The sequence below is a fragment of the Grampus griseus genome (genome assembly GCF_964374135.1).
Source record: "Grampus griseus genome assembly, chromosome: 18".
Classification (NCBI taxonomy): Eukaryota; Metazoa; Chordata; class Mammalia; order Artiodactyla; family Delphinidae; genus Grampus; species Grampus griseus.
The window spans coordinates 10011415-10029794 of record NC_139012.1 but is presented as its reverse complement, the minus strand read 5'-3'; the positions used below and the strand labels follow the sequence as shown (position 1 = coordinate 10029794).

Here is an 18380-nt window from a genome sequence, read left to right as displayed (position 1 = left end):
TTATAAAGCAGAAACTAACACACCACTGTAAAGCAATTATACTCCAATAAAAATGTTAAAAATAAAAAAAAGAGTGTAAAGGGGAAATATACTGACAAATCATTACACACAAAACAAAACACTATGAAAAGAATACACATGAATTTTTTTCATCATGATTGATTCTATCGTTTAATTTTAATTTCTATCTTTACTTTTATTTGAATAGAACTGTAAACAAGCTTGTGAGGCCACGTGTCACAGCTTTGGGGGCGACACACTGGCTATGCTCATTGGTAGTAATGTCTCCTTACATCCGAATAGGGTTTTCAGTTTCCAAAGAATTTAATGTTGCAATGACTACTGGACCCTTATTGCCGTCGTTTAGTAAAATATTGTCTAATCCACATTACATCTGATTCTGGGACCCAATACTAATCTGAATGATGAGTTTAAGAACTGTTTTGCCTATAGACATAGAGACAAATGAGACAAACTTTCAAGGTTTCTTCCTCCTTGGCGACGATGAAATTAACCCAGGAAAAAGGACTAAGAAATAAAAATCCTGGAGGCTGGCTACAAACTAGAGGATACACTCCACAGACTCAGCTCTGTACTGTTTGATAGTTACAGAAGATTGGTTACAGGTGTACAGGGATCCAGGGTGGGCAGGAAAAGGGCAGAGAAAGAAGAGAGACAACACCAGCCTGGGAAGATTCAATAACTAGGAAGTGTAGCTGCAGACCTCAGGTACTTAGACAATGTCCCACTCATTTTGATCAATAGATTAGACTAGATTTCCTGAGCACTTAGTATGATTTTAGTGACTATTGGAGAGTCATGAGATTATCAGTAAAAAGCAGGGTACAGTAGCTAGTAAAATGCTAGGTGCTATGCACCATAGAAAAGATAAGGGGGGCTGCAGGGCTCTGGGTCGGGGAGAACTAGGTGTGTCTCAAATAGTTAGCAAAGACTTGATTGAAGAAGTCGTATTGGGTCTTGAAGGATAGTTAAGATTTCTACAAGCGAAAGAAGCAGTGGGTGAAGGACTAAAGCTGGAAATGTGCACAGGGCAGATTAACTTGGTGCAAACTACCTGTGCAAGTGCTGAGCTAGGCGGTCCTTTAAGCAAGGAGAATGGAGGAAACACTTTCAAACAAAGTTGAGGGAGGAAAATCAAGCAGGAGACAGAATAACTCTATATTCAGAAAAAATAGACCATCCAGTTTCTCTTGAACAAGAGATGGGTAACTTGAGGTACAAAGTCACAGAGCTCCAATCTGCAAACAAACCTATAAACGAATGCTATAGTGTCAACCCATGTGGCCATACTGCCAGAGCTGGGAAAGTGCTGGTCATCACACCACAGCCGACAACCTACATAATAGCATCATCACTAGCAAGAGAACTTTCCTCTTCCACAGCAAATCTGTAATGAAGGGAAGGATCACTGCACACGCTGGCAATTTCCCTCACGTGAGGAGAGGTGGTACACTCTTTTGTTTCCAATAATGAAAAACTGAGCTGGTTTCATTACTCACTAGAACTCTTGGGAGAATAAATTAATGTGTAGATAAAGAAACTAGAATGGAAGTCATTTTTCCTTTTTGAAATTATATTTTCAGGGTAACACACAAAAGGCTGTTTACCATGATCAAATCATGAAACTTTCTTACATCTTCTCTCCTCTGCTGACGAGTGACTTTGTGCGTTGATTGAACCTCCCCGAGGTGACAGCACATCTCCTGAGGAACATTGTTTAGAGTCACTTTGGAGATAGAAGACTCAGCTGAAAGTGCTCACCAGTTATGAAAGGGCTCAGGCTACAGAGGCCCCGGGAAGGCAAGTTTCAGGAGAGAACTGTGGATCCTACACTTGCTTCATCTTCAAAGGACAAAGACAGGCCTTAGCCGTCTTTCCCCTAGTGTAAGGAGATGGTCTGAACTCAATCACCCGGCTTCTGCCCCTGTAATTGGGCAGCTGACACTTAAAACAGTGTTCTTCACGTTGGGAAAAACCTTTGTGGACACTGGGGACAACATGTGTTGTATTGTTTCCAAATTACTTCTTGCACTGCACATGGTTTCTAAAGGGCTTCCAAATCTCCTTTGTCCTAAACTTGAACCAGGTAAAACAGAATATGCTATTAATCTGTACCAAGGAGTCCTTGAAAACTGCTTTTGTAACTAACAACAGAGTAAGTAGAAGAATAAACACCGTAATAGAATAACTTCAATTCAGGTTTGGGATGTTCTTGAAAGAAGAAAGGAGATATCTATAGCTATCTATCTACCTAATCTATCTACCTACCTACCTGTATTTGATAGCCTTGATATGTATTTAGAAACTGTTCTTTCTGCTGGTAAATAAAGAAGGCCTGTAGTGACTATCTAGTTCTATTTCTTTAGTAAAGCTTCGCGCAGTTCTTTCAGCCGACAGCACCAGCTACACTGCTCTGCAATGCCCTCTTCTGGCTCCAGAAGATACTGACAGGACCTGAAATAATGATCAAAGCACTTAAGGAATTACAGCTTATGAAAGGTGTAACTGTTCATTCTGGATATAAACCTATCAGAAATGCAGGACTTAAAAAGAAGGGTATGGGTGACATATTTACATAGCATTTGAATTGAAAAAAATAAAAGATTAGTTGAAAAGCCTCTTTCTTTGGGTGATTTTATATTTGCAAACCTGATACATTCAGCTCCACAAGATAACTGTTCTGTGACTGAATTAATAATCAAAAACAAATACATTAAATTTAAATGTTCAAACAAAACATAAGTGATTTTTTTAAGTCTTAAAATTTTAATTTACAAGATTGTCCCAGAATTGTGCACTTGAACATGGAATTCAAGACCCTGGAACTTCAAATCATTTTGCGTAGAGTTATCTGTGGTTGAATACATTGGAGCTGAAGGGCATAGCAATGGACGGGTCGAGCCAATTTTCTGGCACTGCCTTTAGGTGTTTTAATCTACAGGTTCCTCTTTTTTTCCCCTTTACAGTTGAAGATCCTGGGCCATAGCTTCCTGGAGCCTGGTTTTGCTAAGTGTACATTCATGGTATAGTTCACCATGTTCTTCTGTCCTCTGTACTTTCTGCAAATTGGCAACTGGAGTCTGAGTTTCATCACACTCAGGTTTGATCTGAATGCGCATCATGTCTGGTTGTCCCTCTTTTTGTGATGTTAACAGTACTGATATTCGTTGCTTAGATGATTGATTCACCCAGTTTGTAAAATTGTCATTTCTTTTTCATTTATTAGTTGGATTACTTTTATAATGAGGCACCTCCCCACATGTATTATTTGGTTACTCAGTAGTTCAATTCATAAGGAGAAGGCAAGATACATGCTTGATTCTTTACCTGTCTATAGGATAGCATTCCCTCCCTGATTCTCTTTTTCTTGTAACTTTTGTAGGGAACTTGACTTTGATGATTTTCAGTTGCTCATTTTCATGCAAAATTTGTTTTCCTGCATTTCCAATATTTCTCTCCTAACTTCGGAGCTTCCTCTTCTGTTAAGAATACAGGGATCAAATGTGGCAGCTTTCTTTCTGGGATTTCCTGGCTCTGCTTTCACTCCCCCCTGACACGACCAATTTTATCTGGATCTGCTCTTTCCTTTATCACTCTTGTTATTTTTGATTCCACTCCTGGATGTTTTTCTGTTTCTTTAATTAATTTATTTATTTTTGGCTGCGGGCTTCTCTAGTTGTGGCACACGGCTTAGATGCGGTATGTGGGATCTTAGTTCCCTGACCAGGGATCGAACCTGGGCCCCCTGCATTGGGAGCGTGGAGTCTTAACCAGTGGATCGCCAGGGAAGTCCCCTGGATATTTTTCTTTAGTGTAGAGGGAAGAGGGTGTTTGCCTGTTCCCAGAAACATGTGATGCCCTGCAACTAACCTTGGCTTCTTCCCTACAGTGCTGTGTGTTATTGACTGAATGTTTGTGTCCCCCCAAAATCCATATGTTGAAGCCCTAACCCCAGTGTGATGATATTAGGAGAGGAGGCTTTGGAAGGCAATTAGGTTCAGATGAGGTCATGAGGATAGAGCCCCTATGATGGGCTTCCTAAGAGGCAGCAAGTGTCCTGTTGCTGACGATCAATAAACTGCTTCATAAAACCTTCCCTTTGCAAAAGAAGTACACATGTTAAGCATTATTAATGAAATGGAGCAAGGGATGGCATTTTGCAGTGATGCATTTGCCTGAGCTAAGATAAAGCAGTGACAAAAGTTCACAGAAAATAAGACATGTCACACCAAAAGGTATTTATATTTAATTACAAATGTAATTTGCAAAATGTTTAATTCAGAGAAAAAATCTGCCTTTATCTTTATTATCTCTTTCTTCCTGCTGTTTTAGTGTTTTGTTGGTTGATATTTTTCTAATTACCTGAGTTGAATACTTGGAAGATTAATGTCAACATTTATTCCTTTATTAAATATGCATTCAAGGCTATGATTTTTCCTCTAAAAATGCCTTTAGCTACTTCTCATAAGTTTGATATATATTATGTTCATTATTTTTCAGTTCTAGATACTTTTTATTTCCATTGTGGTGTCTTCTATACTCCTTCAGTTATATGGAAGTGGTTTTAAAATTTTTAAATGTGTAGGTGATTTTTGTGGTTGTTATTTGGTTTCTAAGTTTATGTTGGTCAAATAACTCCTTCTCTAAGATACTGATTTGGTTTATATTCAGAATTCCTTTGTGGTATAGTAAGTGGTCATGTTCTATAAATCATTCATGTGTTCTTGAATCAGAATGTATATTCTTTAGTCATTGAATGAAGAATTGTATAAATGGCCATAACATGAAACTGGTAAACTGTATATTTCAAATCCTCTAAATCCTTATTCATTTCCTCGGCTGTTTGATCATGTGTTGAGGTACTATATTACATATTACATATCTTCAAATTAATCTTCATAAGTAGTATTATTATCTCTTTTTTACAGATGGGAAATCTGAGGTTCATAGAAATTAGGCTGTCTAAGGTTACCCAGATAATAAATTGCAGAATTATGATTAGAGTTCTGGATTGTACAGCTTTTCACTACATCATGATGTCTATGTAAAATGTCACAGTATTTTAAAAGTATTTTAAAAAACAGTATTAAAAAAAAGAAGTATAAAGAAAAGAATTTTCCAAGCTATACTGTAATAAAACATTGTCTGCTTGACTTGGAAGATTTGGTTTGCACATATAACATGCTCTTACTTCTCTCAACTCCTAATACAAACTCTAAACTAGCCAATTTTTTTCTTTGTTCTATATATCCATAACTGATTTTCAGAATAACAGTGCTGAAGCATGAAAAGAGATCAATGACCTTTCTAACCCATTAGAGCCAGGATGGTTTATAGGATTTATATTTTACATTTATTGAATCCTTAAAATCAGGGATCCATCACAACTTTTAGTTAACCAAAACATTAATTCAATTTATTCAATCACCTGGGAGTAACCACAAACCTATCAGGGAATATTAGATTCTTTTGGGATGCTCCATGCTTAGATCTAAAGAACCATCTTTCACTCTAGTGATCTTCAAAATGAAGCCATTAATATTTATTTGAGAAAGAAAACCACAAACATTATAAATATTCAACTAACTTTTCTGATTTGGAGTTGTTAACAGTACATTTCTGTTGCTAAGTGGGAAAAAGTTTGAGAGGCCTTATTTTTCTTTTCTCACTTTAAAAATATTAATAGATTGATATTAAGTGGGAGAGAATTTATAAAAACATATGACCATTAAGCCCCAAATCATGGTCCAGTGAACAAGGCTTGATGAATGTCATTTCTGCTGGAAAGGTATAGTGTAATTATTATAACGAGCCACTTTATTGAATAAGTCTCCCACATAAAACACAGTAATTGGAACTGAGCAATTACTTAAAATTACACACGTTGAAGGTGGTACCTCATTTATCTGTATTTGAATTTTTCATGCACCTGTGAACTGAAAATTAATCCCAAAGTGCATACGACAGATCCTGTGCATGGCAAGATGTTTCCATAAAATAAACTTTTTGCAGAATTGACATTATGCTTAGAAAGAAAGAATTTTAAAAACGTGATTAGTGTTGGTGGCAGCAAGATTAAAAGAGTCCTATTACAATGTATATAAAGGTGAATACCATTGTATTAGGAAGGTGTGTTAGGAAGGTTTGAAATATGTCTTAGAATGTGACTTTTGTAAAAAGGGAGTTTTAGATGATGGGTCAAGATTTCTGATCTTAAGTTATTTCAACATCATAAATTCTGAATCCTGAGAAAATACCAGGCAGGAAAGTTAAAAATATATATAAAGATGTACGTGTACAAGCACATATGCAGACATGTGCACACACACACACAAACCTCCCAAATCTTTACTCTTCCTTTGGGGTCCAGGGCACCCCATACATGTCAGTCCCTGCTCTGTGTGTGAAACATCTTTTTGTCTTTCTGTGAATTCCACTAGATCATAAACTCCATATGATAAGGATGGTGTATGCCTTGTCCACTACATTTTCCTCCAGTCTAGCACTGTGCATATTTCAATTCTGAAATATATTGAAAGAATGAATAAATTTCTTAATATTAAAAGATAGCTCTGTGTTCTACCTTTTTTTTTTCTTATGAAGTGAATCCTTAAAATAACAGATGTGAAGCAGGTAAAACTTACAAAGGAGGACTGCTTATTTTGAAATGCCTCTATTCACTTGAGATATAGGACAGTCTTGTAAAACTAGAAACTAAATGATTGGAAACTTCATTGGCTTGGCTTTTTGGCACTTGAATTTTATGACTGTGCTTTAGTCACTAATGCTTGTCATTGCAGAGTTGGTCAAATCTCCAACAACTTATATCTCAGCGAAACAAGTATAATAACTGATGAGGCAAAGCATGAGGGGAAAACATTATCTTCAATTATAGAAAAAAATTAGATATGTTTATATATAGTGCTAACTGGTAATAAAATATAATACATGCTAGGGAGATTTAGATTATATAAGTAAAAAACAAAATGACTTCGTGGTTATAGTTCATATAAACAGAAAGACAAAGACTGAAAATCTGCAGAGATTAAAAAAAGATGAGTGGATTTATGATTCTGGGAGAAAATGCCAGATGCTTTTAACCAAGCAGTTGTTTGTGAATTTAAAATCCATGGCACTCTGATAGTACAAGGAGCAGCTACTGGTCTCCAATTACAATTCAACTGTATTTGAACTTCAGATCCAAAGAACAAGAATGTCAGCAGAAGCATCAACTGTAACACATTGAGACTTAATGGAAAATACAATTTATAAGTACGACTATACTCAAAGGGGAAGCATGTTTAAAAAGTAGAGCAAAATGTAAATTTCAAAGATAGGTTTAGCTGCAACCTCAGCTCTCCCAGACCTGTTTTGGAGACTGTACCACTTGATCAAAAGCCTTCTATATTATGTATAAAAGATGCTTAATCCTAGACTGATTTACTTTTGACTCCCAATAAATGTGCACCTAAGGAATGCAAACAAATTACATATAATTCCAAACTAAAAATAATCACACAATTAAATATTCTGAAAAAACAATCACTGATAGGGAATTCCTATTCTCGAGTTAGTTGAAAGCAGCAATATGTGTTTTTAACCCATAACCCAGCACACTGCATATAAAAGTCCTCTAGAAATGATTGTCAAATGAAGACTGTGCACATAAATGCAGCCATATTTTAATTTGAGCTCACAAACGTACTGCAAAGATCAATAAAAATGAAAAAAAGGTTGTCATTTAAATGATGCATCTTCATTATTACTGTGAATAAGTGGGCAATCAATTATCTACTAAAGCATTTGTATACTAAAGAGAGAAGTGGTAGGGTTTTCATACTGGGTTTGATGGACACACTTCTTCCCTCCCTGGGACCACACTACTTTGTATCTTTGCGATACAGCTTCTGGTTAGTGGTAGTAACATGTAATCTGCCACTCTTCTCCTAGAGACGTGTCTTGAATGGCACTGCAGAGATGCTAAGCTATTATTTTAGAAATTTATTTCAGAAGAGTAAAAGCCCAAAAGATGAAAACAGGCTATTCTCTTTTTTTTAAAGTGAGTTAACGTTCATCCTGGAAATTATAGATCAAGCTGAGCAACTTGCTACATGTGGAGTTACTGGAACAAACCATCAAATACTCTATGATTACGCAGAAAATCATAAAATGCTGTATGGCAATCAACAAGGTTTTGTGAACAGTAAACCTTTCCAGAACAATTTAATTTACTTCTTTACTTTTTTTTTTTTTTTGCGATACGCGGGCCGCTCACTGTTGTGGCCTCTGCCGTTGCGGAGCACAGGCTCTGGACGCGCAGGCTCAGCGGCCATGGCTCAAGGGCCCAGCCGCTCCGCGGTATGTGGGATCTTCCTGGACCGGGGCATGAACCCATGTCCCCTGCATCGGCAGGCGGACTCAACCACTGCGCCACCAGGGAAGCCCTAATTTACTTCTTGAGGCTAAGACACTAGGTAGGCACGGGGGTTGCAACTGAAATATCATCAAAAATCAGACTAAAAAAAAATCAGGCTCAGGGACAGTAAGGAAAATAAATCAGTAACTAACATATTGTGCTCAACTAGACTGTCACATCTAAAGGTTAATTTAAGTAAAAGTAATTTTTCTTGATTGATGAATATGTCTATTTGCTGAATCTGACTTCATGGCATGGTTTAATTAAAGTAACTTTTTTTTTTCTTTTTTTTATTGGCTGTGCCGTGTAGCTTGCAGGATCTTCATTTCCAAACCAGCAACTGACCCCGGGCCCAGGAAGTGAAAGCATCGAGTCGTAACCACTGGACAGTCAGGTAAGTTCCTAAAGTAACTCTTCTTATCTGGTTTGATAGGCACATATCATATGCTATGCCAGGTGCGATGCTAAGCATTTAACATATATTATTTAATTCTCACAACAAACCTTAAAAATAAGAATTACCTCTGTTTATAAATGAGGATTGGAACCTACATCATGTAATCAGTATTACTGGTCTTAATGACTATTCTATTCTGCTTCTCACAATCAGTTACATTAAGGAGATCATGCTGTCCATATTTTCCACATGCTTCCCTCCCTGCTTGGAGCAATTTGTCCTCTTTGGCTCAGTCTTCTTCTCCTGCAGGAAGGACTTAGGGGGTTCTGTCTCATGCTCCTGTAATAGTTTTTACTTTCATCCATTCACACGTGTTTCTCCCCATTAGACTAAGAGATTCTAAAGGGCATAGTTCACATCTCACTCATTGTTGAATTCCCATAGCCCAGAAGAGTGCCAGACGAATAACAGGTGTTCCATAAATGTTTGTTGAATGACTGAGTGACTGCTGAAGACTTATGGAAATGTAAAGGGTAAACAAAACACAGTAATTACTTTTTTGTTTTCCTCCTCATTTTGTACACGTGTTAGCTATTAATTATGAAGGCCTACTATGGAACTTTCTATGTGTTTAGCAGAAAAGAGACAGGTAAGAGAGAGAGCAGACATTGCTCTATTGTTGGAGAAATAAATCCTCACTGTTCTTTATCATATGGGTTCTGATTACGGTTCTGAGAAGTGCAGGGATACAAGGGGGTGACTGGGACAGCCCTCATCTCTCCGTCTGTCTCATGCTGATGTGACTCTGTGATGGGCCCTCATGTTCCCCAGACACGGCAGATTCTGACCCCAGAAGTGGCTCCCCAGCCAAGACAGCAGGGCAGAAGGACCAGGGAGGTCCGTCAGAGACAGAGAGAGTCCTTAGATCCAACCACAGTGGAAACCTTGACGTTGATGAGATGATTCACTTGAGGACAGAGTGAGCTGCTTTTATTAACAAGGTTACTGGAAAGCCAAGTTCACATCTCAGTTTATGCAGGCACTCTACTTAAGGAATTGAGGGTTTAATTCCAATAATACAGAGGGGAAAAATGAGTAGAAAACCACTGCCCGATTCCCTTCTGCTTGGAAACTATAAGACTCCTCTGAAGATCTGCAGGTTTATCCTTTAATCAGGAGGAAAGGGGACCCCTTGAAGATGCCCACGAGGGTGTAGGGGAGTGGAAAGGGAAAGAGATGTGGGAACTGGCACTTGGGAATGCCTTTTCTGTGGGGTTTGGAAGGACACCCCAAGGGAAAAGAGGGACCACACTGTTTGCTGTCTTTTTCCTTTAGGATCTGAGCAAACCACACAACGCTTAAAAGATGTTACAGTTTTGTTTGCTCATTGCTTACAGAGAAGGACAGGTATTTTAAACTATGTGATAAAGGTAATCAGACAGGGCTATTTTTAAAAACATGGTCTTTGCAAAGTGAGGTTGCCATGGGATTCCTTACAGTTGTTCAAAGCCAGGGTAATTACTTGAGAAAATCTTGCCTAACATGTGCTTTTGTGTTTCCACGTTGCTTAATCAAACAACTCCACCTCCACCCCTCCTGGCTTTTGTTGTCAGGTTTTCCGCTTAACTTGTGATGTCCAGGTGCCTGGGGACTCAGTGTTTTCCTTGGCAAGAGAAAAGTGAGTCCCTCTAGTATAGAGGGTGTCAGAAGTTTCTTCCTGACAGGTAGTCGTTAAGAGAAAACTTTTATTTTATTGCTCCTTTGTTCACATTATGAGAATCACCAAAAGCCAGCCTCTCTTTTTCTTTTGATTTCTTACTACTCTTTGGGGAAAACAGCCTCTGTTTGCAGGGGGCCAGGAGAGTTTCTTCACGCAGAGTGAAGGACCTTGCTGTCCACTTGATAATGACTCGTATTTCCAAAGGCAACTGGAATGTAATAGAAATTTGCAAGTGCTTCCCGAAAAATACTTTATCAGGGGAGCTAACGGTGGTGTGGTCTCTGTTCAGGATTTTTCTCGTGTGTTTGTGTATTTTTGTTTTTAAGTGGCTTTGGGGTTTCTTAAGAAAAATGAAAAAGGCTTGCCATATTTAAAAATACAGATACCAGACTGCTTTCTCCTCGATTCCTACTTCCCTTAAATCCTTACCACTGAAATTCATTGAGTGGAATTCTCTGTTTTGGGTTTCCCTGGCCCAAAGCCCTCAAGGATGACAGATCATTAGTATTTATAAAGAACGCCAGGAGCTCAAGCTGGAAACGGGACGGTGAAAGGAACTGTTAAGTCTACTTTCCTAGCAGCCTGAGGAAAGTCAAAGCTTTAAGAATGGGTGGCAGCATGGTCAGTCTTTTTTGCTGCTGCCCCAACAGGGTAGCTACTGCTGAGATGAAGAGAAACTATGTTCCCTATGTGCCCCTTTCCAGATGCTGAAGGCTGTAAAAAGATAAACAATATTGTTCTAACTGTAGTTTATCTACATATGGCCAATGAGCCTGACAGGGGATGAAGGGCAACTTAACCATGGCCGATCACCGTCCTTGTATAAGACCATGTATTGTGTGTTTGAATCAACGGACTTTATAGATGGGGGACGGCCCGCAGTCTCCAAGAAGTTCTAGTCTCTTTAGAGCTGAGGGACTTGGATCCCGCCCCCAGGATCAATGTCTTTGCTAGTTCATTATATTTTAGGGGATTATGAGAGAGACAAGTGTAAGATTACAGAATAAAGCTATAATTGTTATCTTACTTTCAGTTAGTTAAAAATAACTGTTAAATGAGAATATAAAAAGAAGCCACAAACATAGAAGGATGAAAAGTCCCCTTAGACACACCCCCCCCATCCCACTCACCTGCTAAGAACCTTTTTATTTATTTTTTCTCACCAATTTCAAAATATTCTGTTCAGGAAATGTAAGAGACATCTTTTCCCTTTTCAAGAGAAAATTAAATTTCACAGACTAAGATTTTAATTTTGTATTTCCAGTGGGATATCGTTACTGGGGATTTAAAAAAGCAAGTTGTGGATTTGCCATGTTGGGCATCCATGATATCGACTCCTGGCACTCTTCCTGGAGAGGGCTGGGTGCAACCTGAGCCCAGACTGGGGCTTCACTGCACACCCTCTGGCTTAAAGTTCTGCCTTTGAAATAAATTTAGAAAATAAGCCATCTGTGTTCTCATGTGTAAAATGCAATTTCAGAATGATTGTCTGAAACCAGGCCATTATCCTCCCACTTGCTTATCCACTAACATAGAAACTTTTTGCTTCTATGCCTTGTGCACAGTATTGCACAAACGTAACTACGGGGAAGGGACATGACAAGTTTAGTGACAATTCTTTTCGAAGAGTACAGTCTCCTGAAAGTCTTTAAGGAGAGGTAACAGTATTGCGTGCATGTGCCCCTCTCCACACACATTTCATGATTTTTTCACTCAAACTTTAAAAGCAAAGGATGATCTCAGTTGAAATCAAATTAGTGGCCTGAAAGATTAAGCAGAACAAATATTTCAAAACACAGAAGAAAAAGAGAGGTAACAATCATAAGAGAAAAGTAGGGGGAAAAAAGGAGCAGATGGAAAAGTAATAATTGAACAAATAATAAATGAAAATTTCTTATATTCTTAGTTAGCAAACTGAAAAGACTCCCCAGTTTGGGCAGTTCTGATGATAAAAGACATACAAAGTATATCCTGGTAAAGTTTTTGCACTCCAAGGAGATGTAGAAAGTCTTACAAGCTTCCCAAGAGAAACCAGAAAACCAACCAACTACCAAAGAAAAACCGAATTACTTTCACATGGAAAAAAAAAATGACATTGGCATCAGACTTGTCATCTACAATCTTGGAATCTCTAAAACAGAGGAATAACATCTGTAGATAACTGAAAGAAAAGAAATAAATGAAAATTCTTGAGTGAGAAGAGACACACTACAAAGGAAATCATTATCATCATAATTGAGAAGAAAATCACTCAACTACAGCAGAGAAACAAGGAATCGGGGAGTGATAAAGGGCAGAAGTTCATTTCATTTGGGGAGAAGATGGGAGAAAAGGAGGAGGAGAGGAATAAGTAAAGGTCCTTTGCAAGGGTAATCTTTGGAGAATGGGGAGAAACAGAATCTTGGAGAATGAAGGAGCTGCTATTTTATTTTCACATGATAATAGAGAAATATGTATTTGATGATAAGCCATAGAAAAAAGGTGGCAACAATTTAAAGGATTAAAATAGAAACTAGGACTTTCAAAGAGAAATACTCGCAAGTGAATTAGATGCTTTTGCAAACAAACTCTAATGTGTAATCTCTTTCACAAACTCTGCTATTGATCTTTCATTTTCTAACTGTAGAATCCGGGAAAAAAAAATTCCCTATCTACTTTTCAAATGATAAAGATATAGGTAAATCAGAACATGAATAAGATAATGTGCCTAGAGATAATTCCTGCCGCAGGCCTTAGTAAACTCAATAAATGACAGTTATTTGGACTAATTTTAGAGAAACTTGGCTCTGGTTAGTCTCCCTGGCATAATAACTGGAATAAGTAAGGTCTCCTGCAGAAAGTAATGTACAGGCCACCATTAAACCTGTGCTGAACTTGAGAGCTCAGAGCCCTTCCTTCTACACTTGAGAAAATGCAGGTTTGGGGAGGCTTTTGATCTATTGGAAGTCACCCGGCTGCCACATGGCAGGGCTCAAAAGCTAACCTGTAGAAATGCAAATTTTAAATTAACAAATTTACAAATGTTAGGTTTAGTAATTCCTCCAACCACTAAAATTATTTTTTTCATTATTCTCCTGAGACATTAGATTTCAGGACCCCACCCAGTTATGTGGTTCTTTTCTCTAACACACAGGCTGAAGAAAAATCTGGTTATTTGAGACAGTGATTCTTACTTTTTGGTCAATGTACTTGTCCTCAATCGCAGACCGTTTGGAGTGATCACAGGATGAGGAAGAGGTAGATGGAAGGCTTCGTAAGAGGCAGCAGGTGTCCTGTTGCTGGCGATCAATAAACTGCTTCATGAAACTTTCCCTTTGCAAAAGAAATACACATTATGTCAAGCATTATTAATGAAATGGAGCAAGGGATGGCATTTTGCAATGATGCATTTGCCCGAGCTAAGATAAAGCAGTGACAAAAGTTCACAGAAAATAGGACATGTCACACCAAGAGGTGTTTAGATTTAACTACACATATAATTTGCAAAATGGTGAATTCAGAGAAAAATTCCTGAATCTTCAGTTATTCCTGTTTTAAAAAACTCACATCCCTTAAATTACTTTTAAGCAACAATATTCAGTAATTAATGGTATCTTTTGACTCCTACTGTGGTAATAAGATACTTTTTTTCCCCTCTAAGACTTGGAGGAATTAGTTCATCTCTTTGAACTTTCATTTATCATAAGAATCTTTTTAGAGATAATTTTACATTTAAAGACTCAAAATAACTCATAAGAAACTTACTTCATCTGATCTTTAAAGCATGGGGAGAATTCAGATAACATCTTTCCAATAATCACTAATCTTGAATCTAATTTACGGCTCTTTTATATATGTCATATTTTTCACATTAAAAAATTTTTTTAATCAGAATTGCAAATGTATTTTGATTTGAATTTTAAATATTATGGCACCACATCCAGTCTCATGCTTTTATAACCTCCCCATAGAATTGTTTTAAAACTAGTTACATAAAAAATGTCATTTTTGATATTACTCTGGTTCTACTTGTAATTTTTGAGCTATAATTGGAAGAATTTCCTTTAATTATTAAAAATAAGCATTTTGAAGCATCTTCAATGCAATTGTTTAACTTGAGGGCAAAGTGGTAGAAAATCATATTAGTGTGAGTGCAAAATGCCATGGTTCTTCTTTTAAAAAATGGAAGACAAATTATATTGCACCCAGACGTGGCATTCTAAACAAACGCTGTCACAGTAGTCTGGAAACCTGGCCAGTGGCAGTTTCTCCATTTCCTTGAAAATAAAAGGGCCTCAGAGGCAATTTTATCCTTACATGGTTGAGGGTCAGAGGCCAATGTCTACGAGCATCTTTGTAAGCTGGACCACCTGTGCCAGTTACCTGTGAAGTCAAATCCCCGAGGGGCCATCTCAGGGCGAGGCAGCGGTCAGCAGCCTTCTTGCCCAGGCTAACACACTTGACTCTGCTCTGGATGTATTGCTTAAAGGGGTCAACGGTTTTAAAACAGAGGAAGACAGAGTAGCAGTATGGATAATAACTTCAAAATAGAAAGACATCACACCCACATGAGTTTGAAAGGGCTGAATCAGATTCAAGATGAATGTTTTATGGTGTATTTGAGATATACAATTAAAGAAATACTTTAATACCTGATTTTAGGAACTGTAAAATCTGAAGGAAGCTTTGAGATTTTCACCATTTGCGGTCTGTTTGGAAATTTTTCAAAGATTCGAAGTCGCAAAGGGAGCTTTTCTTTGGTGTCTGCGTTTGCTTCACTTTGCTTTAACTAAAGAAAAGAATAGAAAGAAGGGGGGAATCTTTAGTAATATAAGTCACAGTCTATCAGAATTTTTGAATCAAAGGAACAATGAGTTATTACATGAAGAAACGGTAGATGGCAGTAAAGCCCTACCAAGTATATCTTGGTCTCCTGCCTTACTCTGAGTGTTCAAAGTCTGAGCACAGGGAAAACAAAAAGAAAACTAAACAAAAAACTAAACCAGAAAAAAAAAATTAGAAGAAAAATGTATGTTATTTTATTCCCAAACATAATCCCCTTTCCATATGAAACATAATTTTTTTTTCATTGACTGACTTATTATCACTAACATATTTAAACACCACAGTGTTTTATAAATATGTGTGTTAGAATTAGAAATCAAAAGAATGAAAAAAAGAAATGAAAATCCTAAGTGGTGACATTTGAAAGGGGGAAAATGTCAAAGAAATTGATCATTTAGCCTAGCAGATTCATGAAAGAATAGCTCAAATAGAAACACCACATTTGGTACATAAAGCAAAAGTTCTCTATGTAGTTGTAAAGATGCTTGGGAATTATTCAATTACGTGCCATGAAATATCTGGGAATTGACAAGCAAATGGTTTTATTATTTGTTTATTTATTTCTATAAGTTTGTTTTTATATTTTTACAGTTTAGGTTTCACAGAAGCTGAGGCTTTACATCACAAATGCTGAGCTAAGAGGTCAAAGAGTACTTTAGTTCAGGCAGTCTTTCTTTGTGGGGTTATGGAAGCACGTTTCAAAAGGTACCAGCTTCTTACCCCCTATGGGGTATATGCTTTTTTTTTTTTTTGAAAAATATTGGATATATATTTCTTGATTTATAAAAAGTGTTCACAAACTAATTTTGGAAAAGACAAATTCACAAAATTATACAACTGCTTCAAAATTAATGAAAAGATGCTCAAACACAAATACTTATAGGTACTATAAACACACAAATAAAATTATTACTTTTGCATATCAGACTATCAAAAGTTAAAAAATGTGAGGTTATGGGGAAATGGGAATTTTTGTTAATATAAAATGGTACAACTTTTTCAGAAGGCAATGTGATAATATGTTTTAAAGTATTAAAGATGTGTCTACTTTGATCCAGCAATATCATTTTTGAGACTTTATCTTAAGGAAATATTTGAACAAACGGGCAAAGACATAAATACATGGCAGGGACTTCACTGGCAGTCCAGTGGTTAAGACTTTGCCTTCCAAAGCAGGCAGTATGGGTTCGATCCTTGGTCAGGGAGCTAAGATTCCACATGTCTCGTGGCCAAAAAACCAAAACATAAAAACAAAAGCAATACTGTAACAAATTCAATAAAGACTTTAAAAATGGTCTACATAAAAAAAATGTTAAAAAAAAAAAAGTACATGGCAGTTCAATGCTACTCTGTCAGTAATATTAAAAAAATTAGAAATAAACTAATAAACTAAACACTTATCCCCAGTAAGGACTGGCAAAATAAATTATGGTACATTCATGCAAAAAGACTCTATGAAGCTCTTATAATGGATGACACAGATCTATAAATCTTAAATCTTATAAATCTTATAATCTGTGTGTGTGTATATGTGTCCTTAAAAAGTAGATAATATAAAAGAGTACATATTATGAGACCTCATCATTTATATATAACAAATCTGGAAGGATATATTCCAACTGGTAATAGTGGTTATTTCTAGGGGTAAAGAAGCAGAATTATGAAATTAGTTTTCTCTGGTTTGCTCAAATTACTTAAAATTAACATATATTAGCATATATTATGAGAAAACATATTAAAGCTATTTCCATAGCATTAGTTCCATGATTACCTCGTTAGTTATCAGAAAGTTGCAATTTATAGAGATGATATATATCTTTAAAGACTTACTTGAGGCATAAAGTACATTAGCTTATTTTATTAAAATAATATTTTAAAATATTTTAAAATATTAAAATAACCAATGTTATTTTAGTTAAAAACAAAACTTTAAATATTTATTATTCTTGGGACTGGTCAACGCATTTCTATTACAGTATGACAAAATATCCCCTAAATATCATGACAAGGGGGTAGATGCTTTTACTTTATTTTGTTAAATTAATTTTTATTGGAGTAGAGCTGTTTTACAACACTGTGTCAGTTTCTGCTGTACAGCAAAGTGAATCAGTTATACGTAAACATGTATCTCCTCTTTTTCGGATTTCCTTCCCATTTAGATCACCATAGAGCACTGAGTAGAGTTCCCTGTGCTATACAGTCTGTTCTCATTAGTTATCTATTTTATACACTGTAGTGTATACATGTCAACCCCAATCTCCCAATTCATCCCCCCTCTTCCCTCCCGCCCGGTATCCATACATTTGTTCTCTACATCTGTGTCTCTATTTCTTATGCTTTTACTTTATAATGACAACTGTCCTGGATTTGTGGAAAGGTGAGCATGAGAGGCCAAGGAAGCTTTTTTTTTTTTTTTTTTTTTTTTTTTTTTTTTGCGGTATGCAGGCCTCTCACTGTTGTGGCCTCTCCCGTTGCGGAGCACAGGCTCCGGACGCGCAGGCCCAGCGGCCATGGCTCACGGGCCCAGCCACTCCGCGGCACGTGGGATCCTCCCGGACCGGGGCACGAACCCGTGTCCCCTGCATCGGCAGGTGGACTCCCAACCACTGCGCCACCAGGGAAGCCCCAAGGAAGCTTTTATAATGAGAAGAGAGGTGGCAGCTCTTCCCTCCTACCATGTGGGGATATTCAAAATGGCCAGAGAGAACACGAGCATTTTGGGGGAACATCCCAAGTTCAATACAATATATGGCTCAGTTGTCCAACTGGTTGTGAGCCCACAGTGAGATTCTACGTCCTGATTCCTAGTTCAGGAAACTTGCCTTTTTTTTCTTACTCCACTACAGAAACTGTTCTTCCATTTTGGTTTTATATAATATGAACATTTACCTTAGCCATTTGTATATCTTATATAGCTTTGTGAGTCATCTTTGACTTTCTGTCTTTGGTGGTATCTCATTTAGGGAAGGGGCCACCATTGTTCACCACCTTCCTCCCCTCTC

General features: G+C 37.2%; 1 protein-coding gene across 3 annotated transcripts in view; it reads right to left on the bottom strand.

Annotated features, from left to right (window-relative positions):
- The window catches only part of NALCN (sodium leak channel, non-selective), a gene marked incomplete at its 3' end in the record, with an annotated part of 278612 nt that overhangs the window by 64886 nt on the left and 195346 nt on the right, over positions 1-18380 (bottom strand). For all 3 annotated transcript variants that reach the window (XM_082675905.1, XM_082675903.1, XM_082675904.1), the window contains 2 exons: positions 15186-15322; positions 13728-13866 (listed from right to left, as the gene is read on the bottom strand). In XM_082675905.1, the coding sequence (XP_082532031.1) occupies positions 13728-13866; positions 15186-15322 (276 nt within the window). The remainder of the gene's footprint in view (positions 1-13727; positions 13867-15185; positions 15323-18380) is intronic.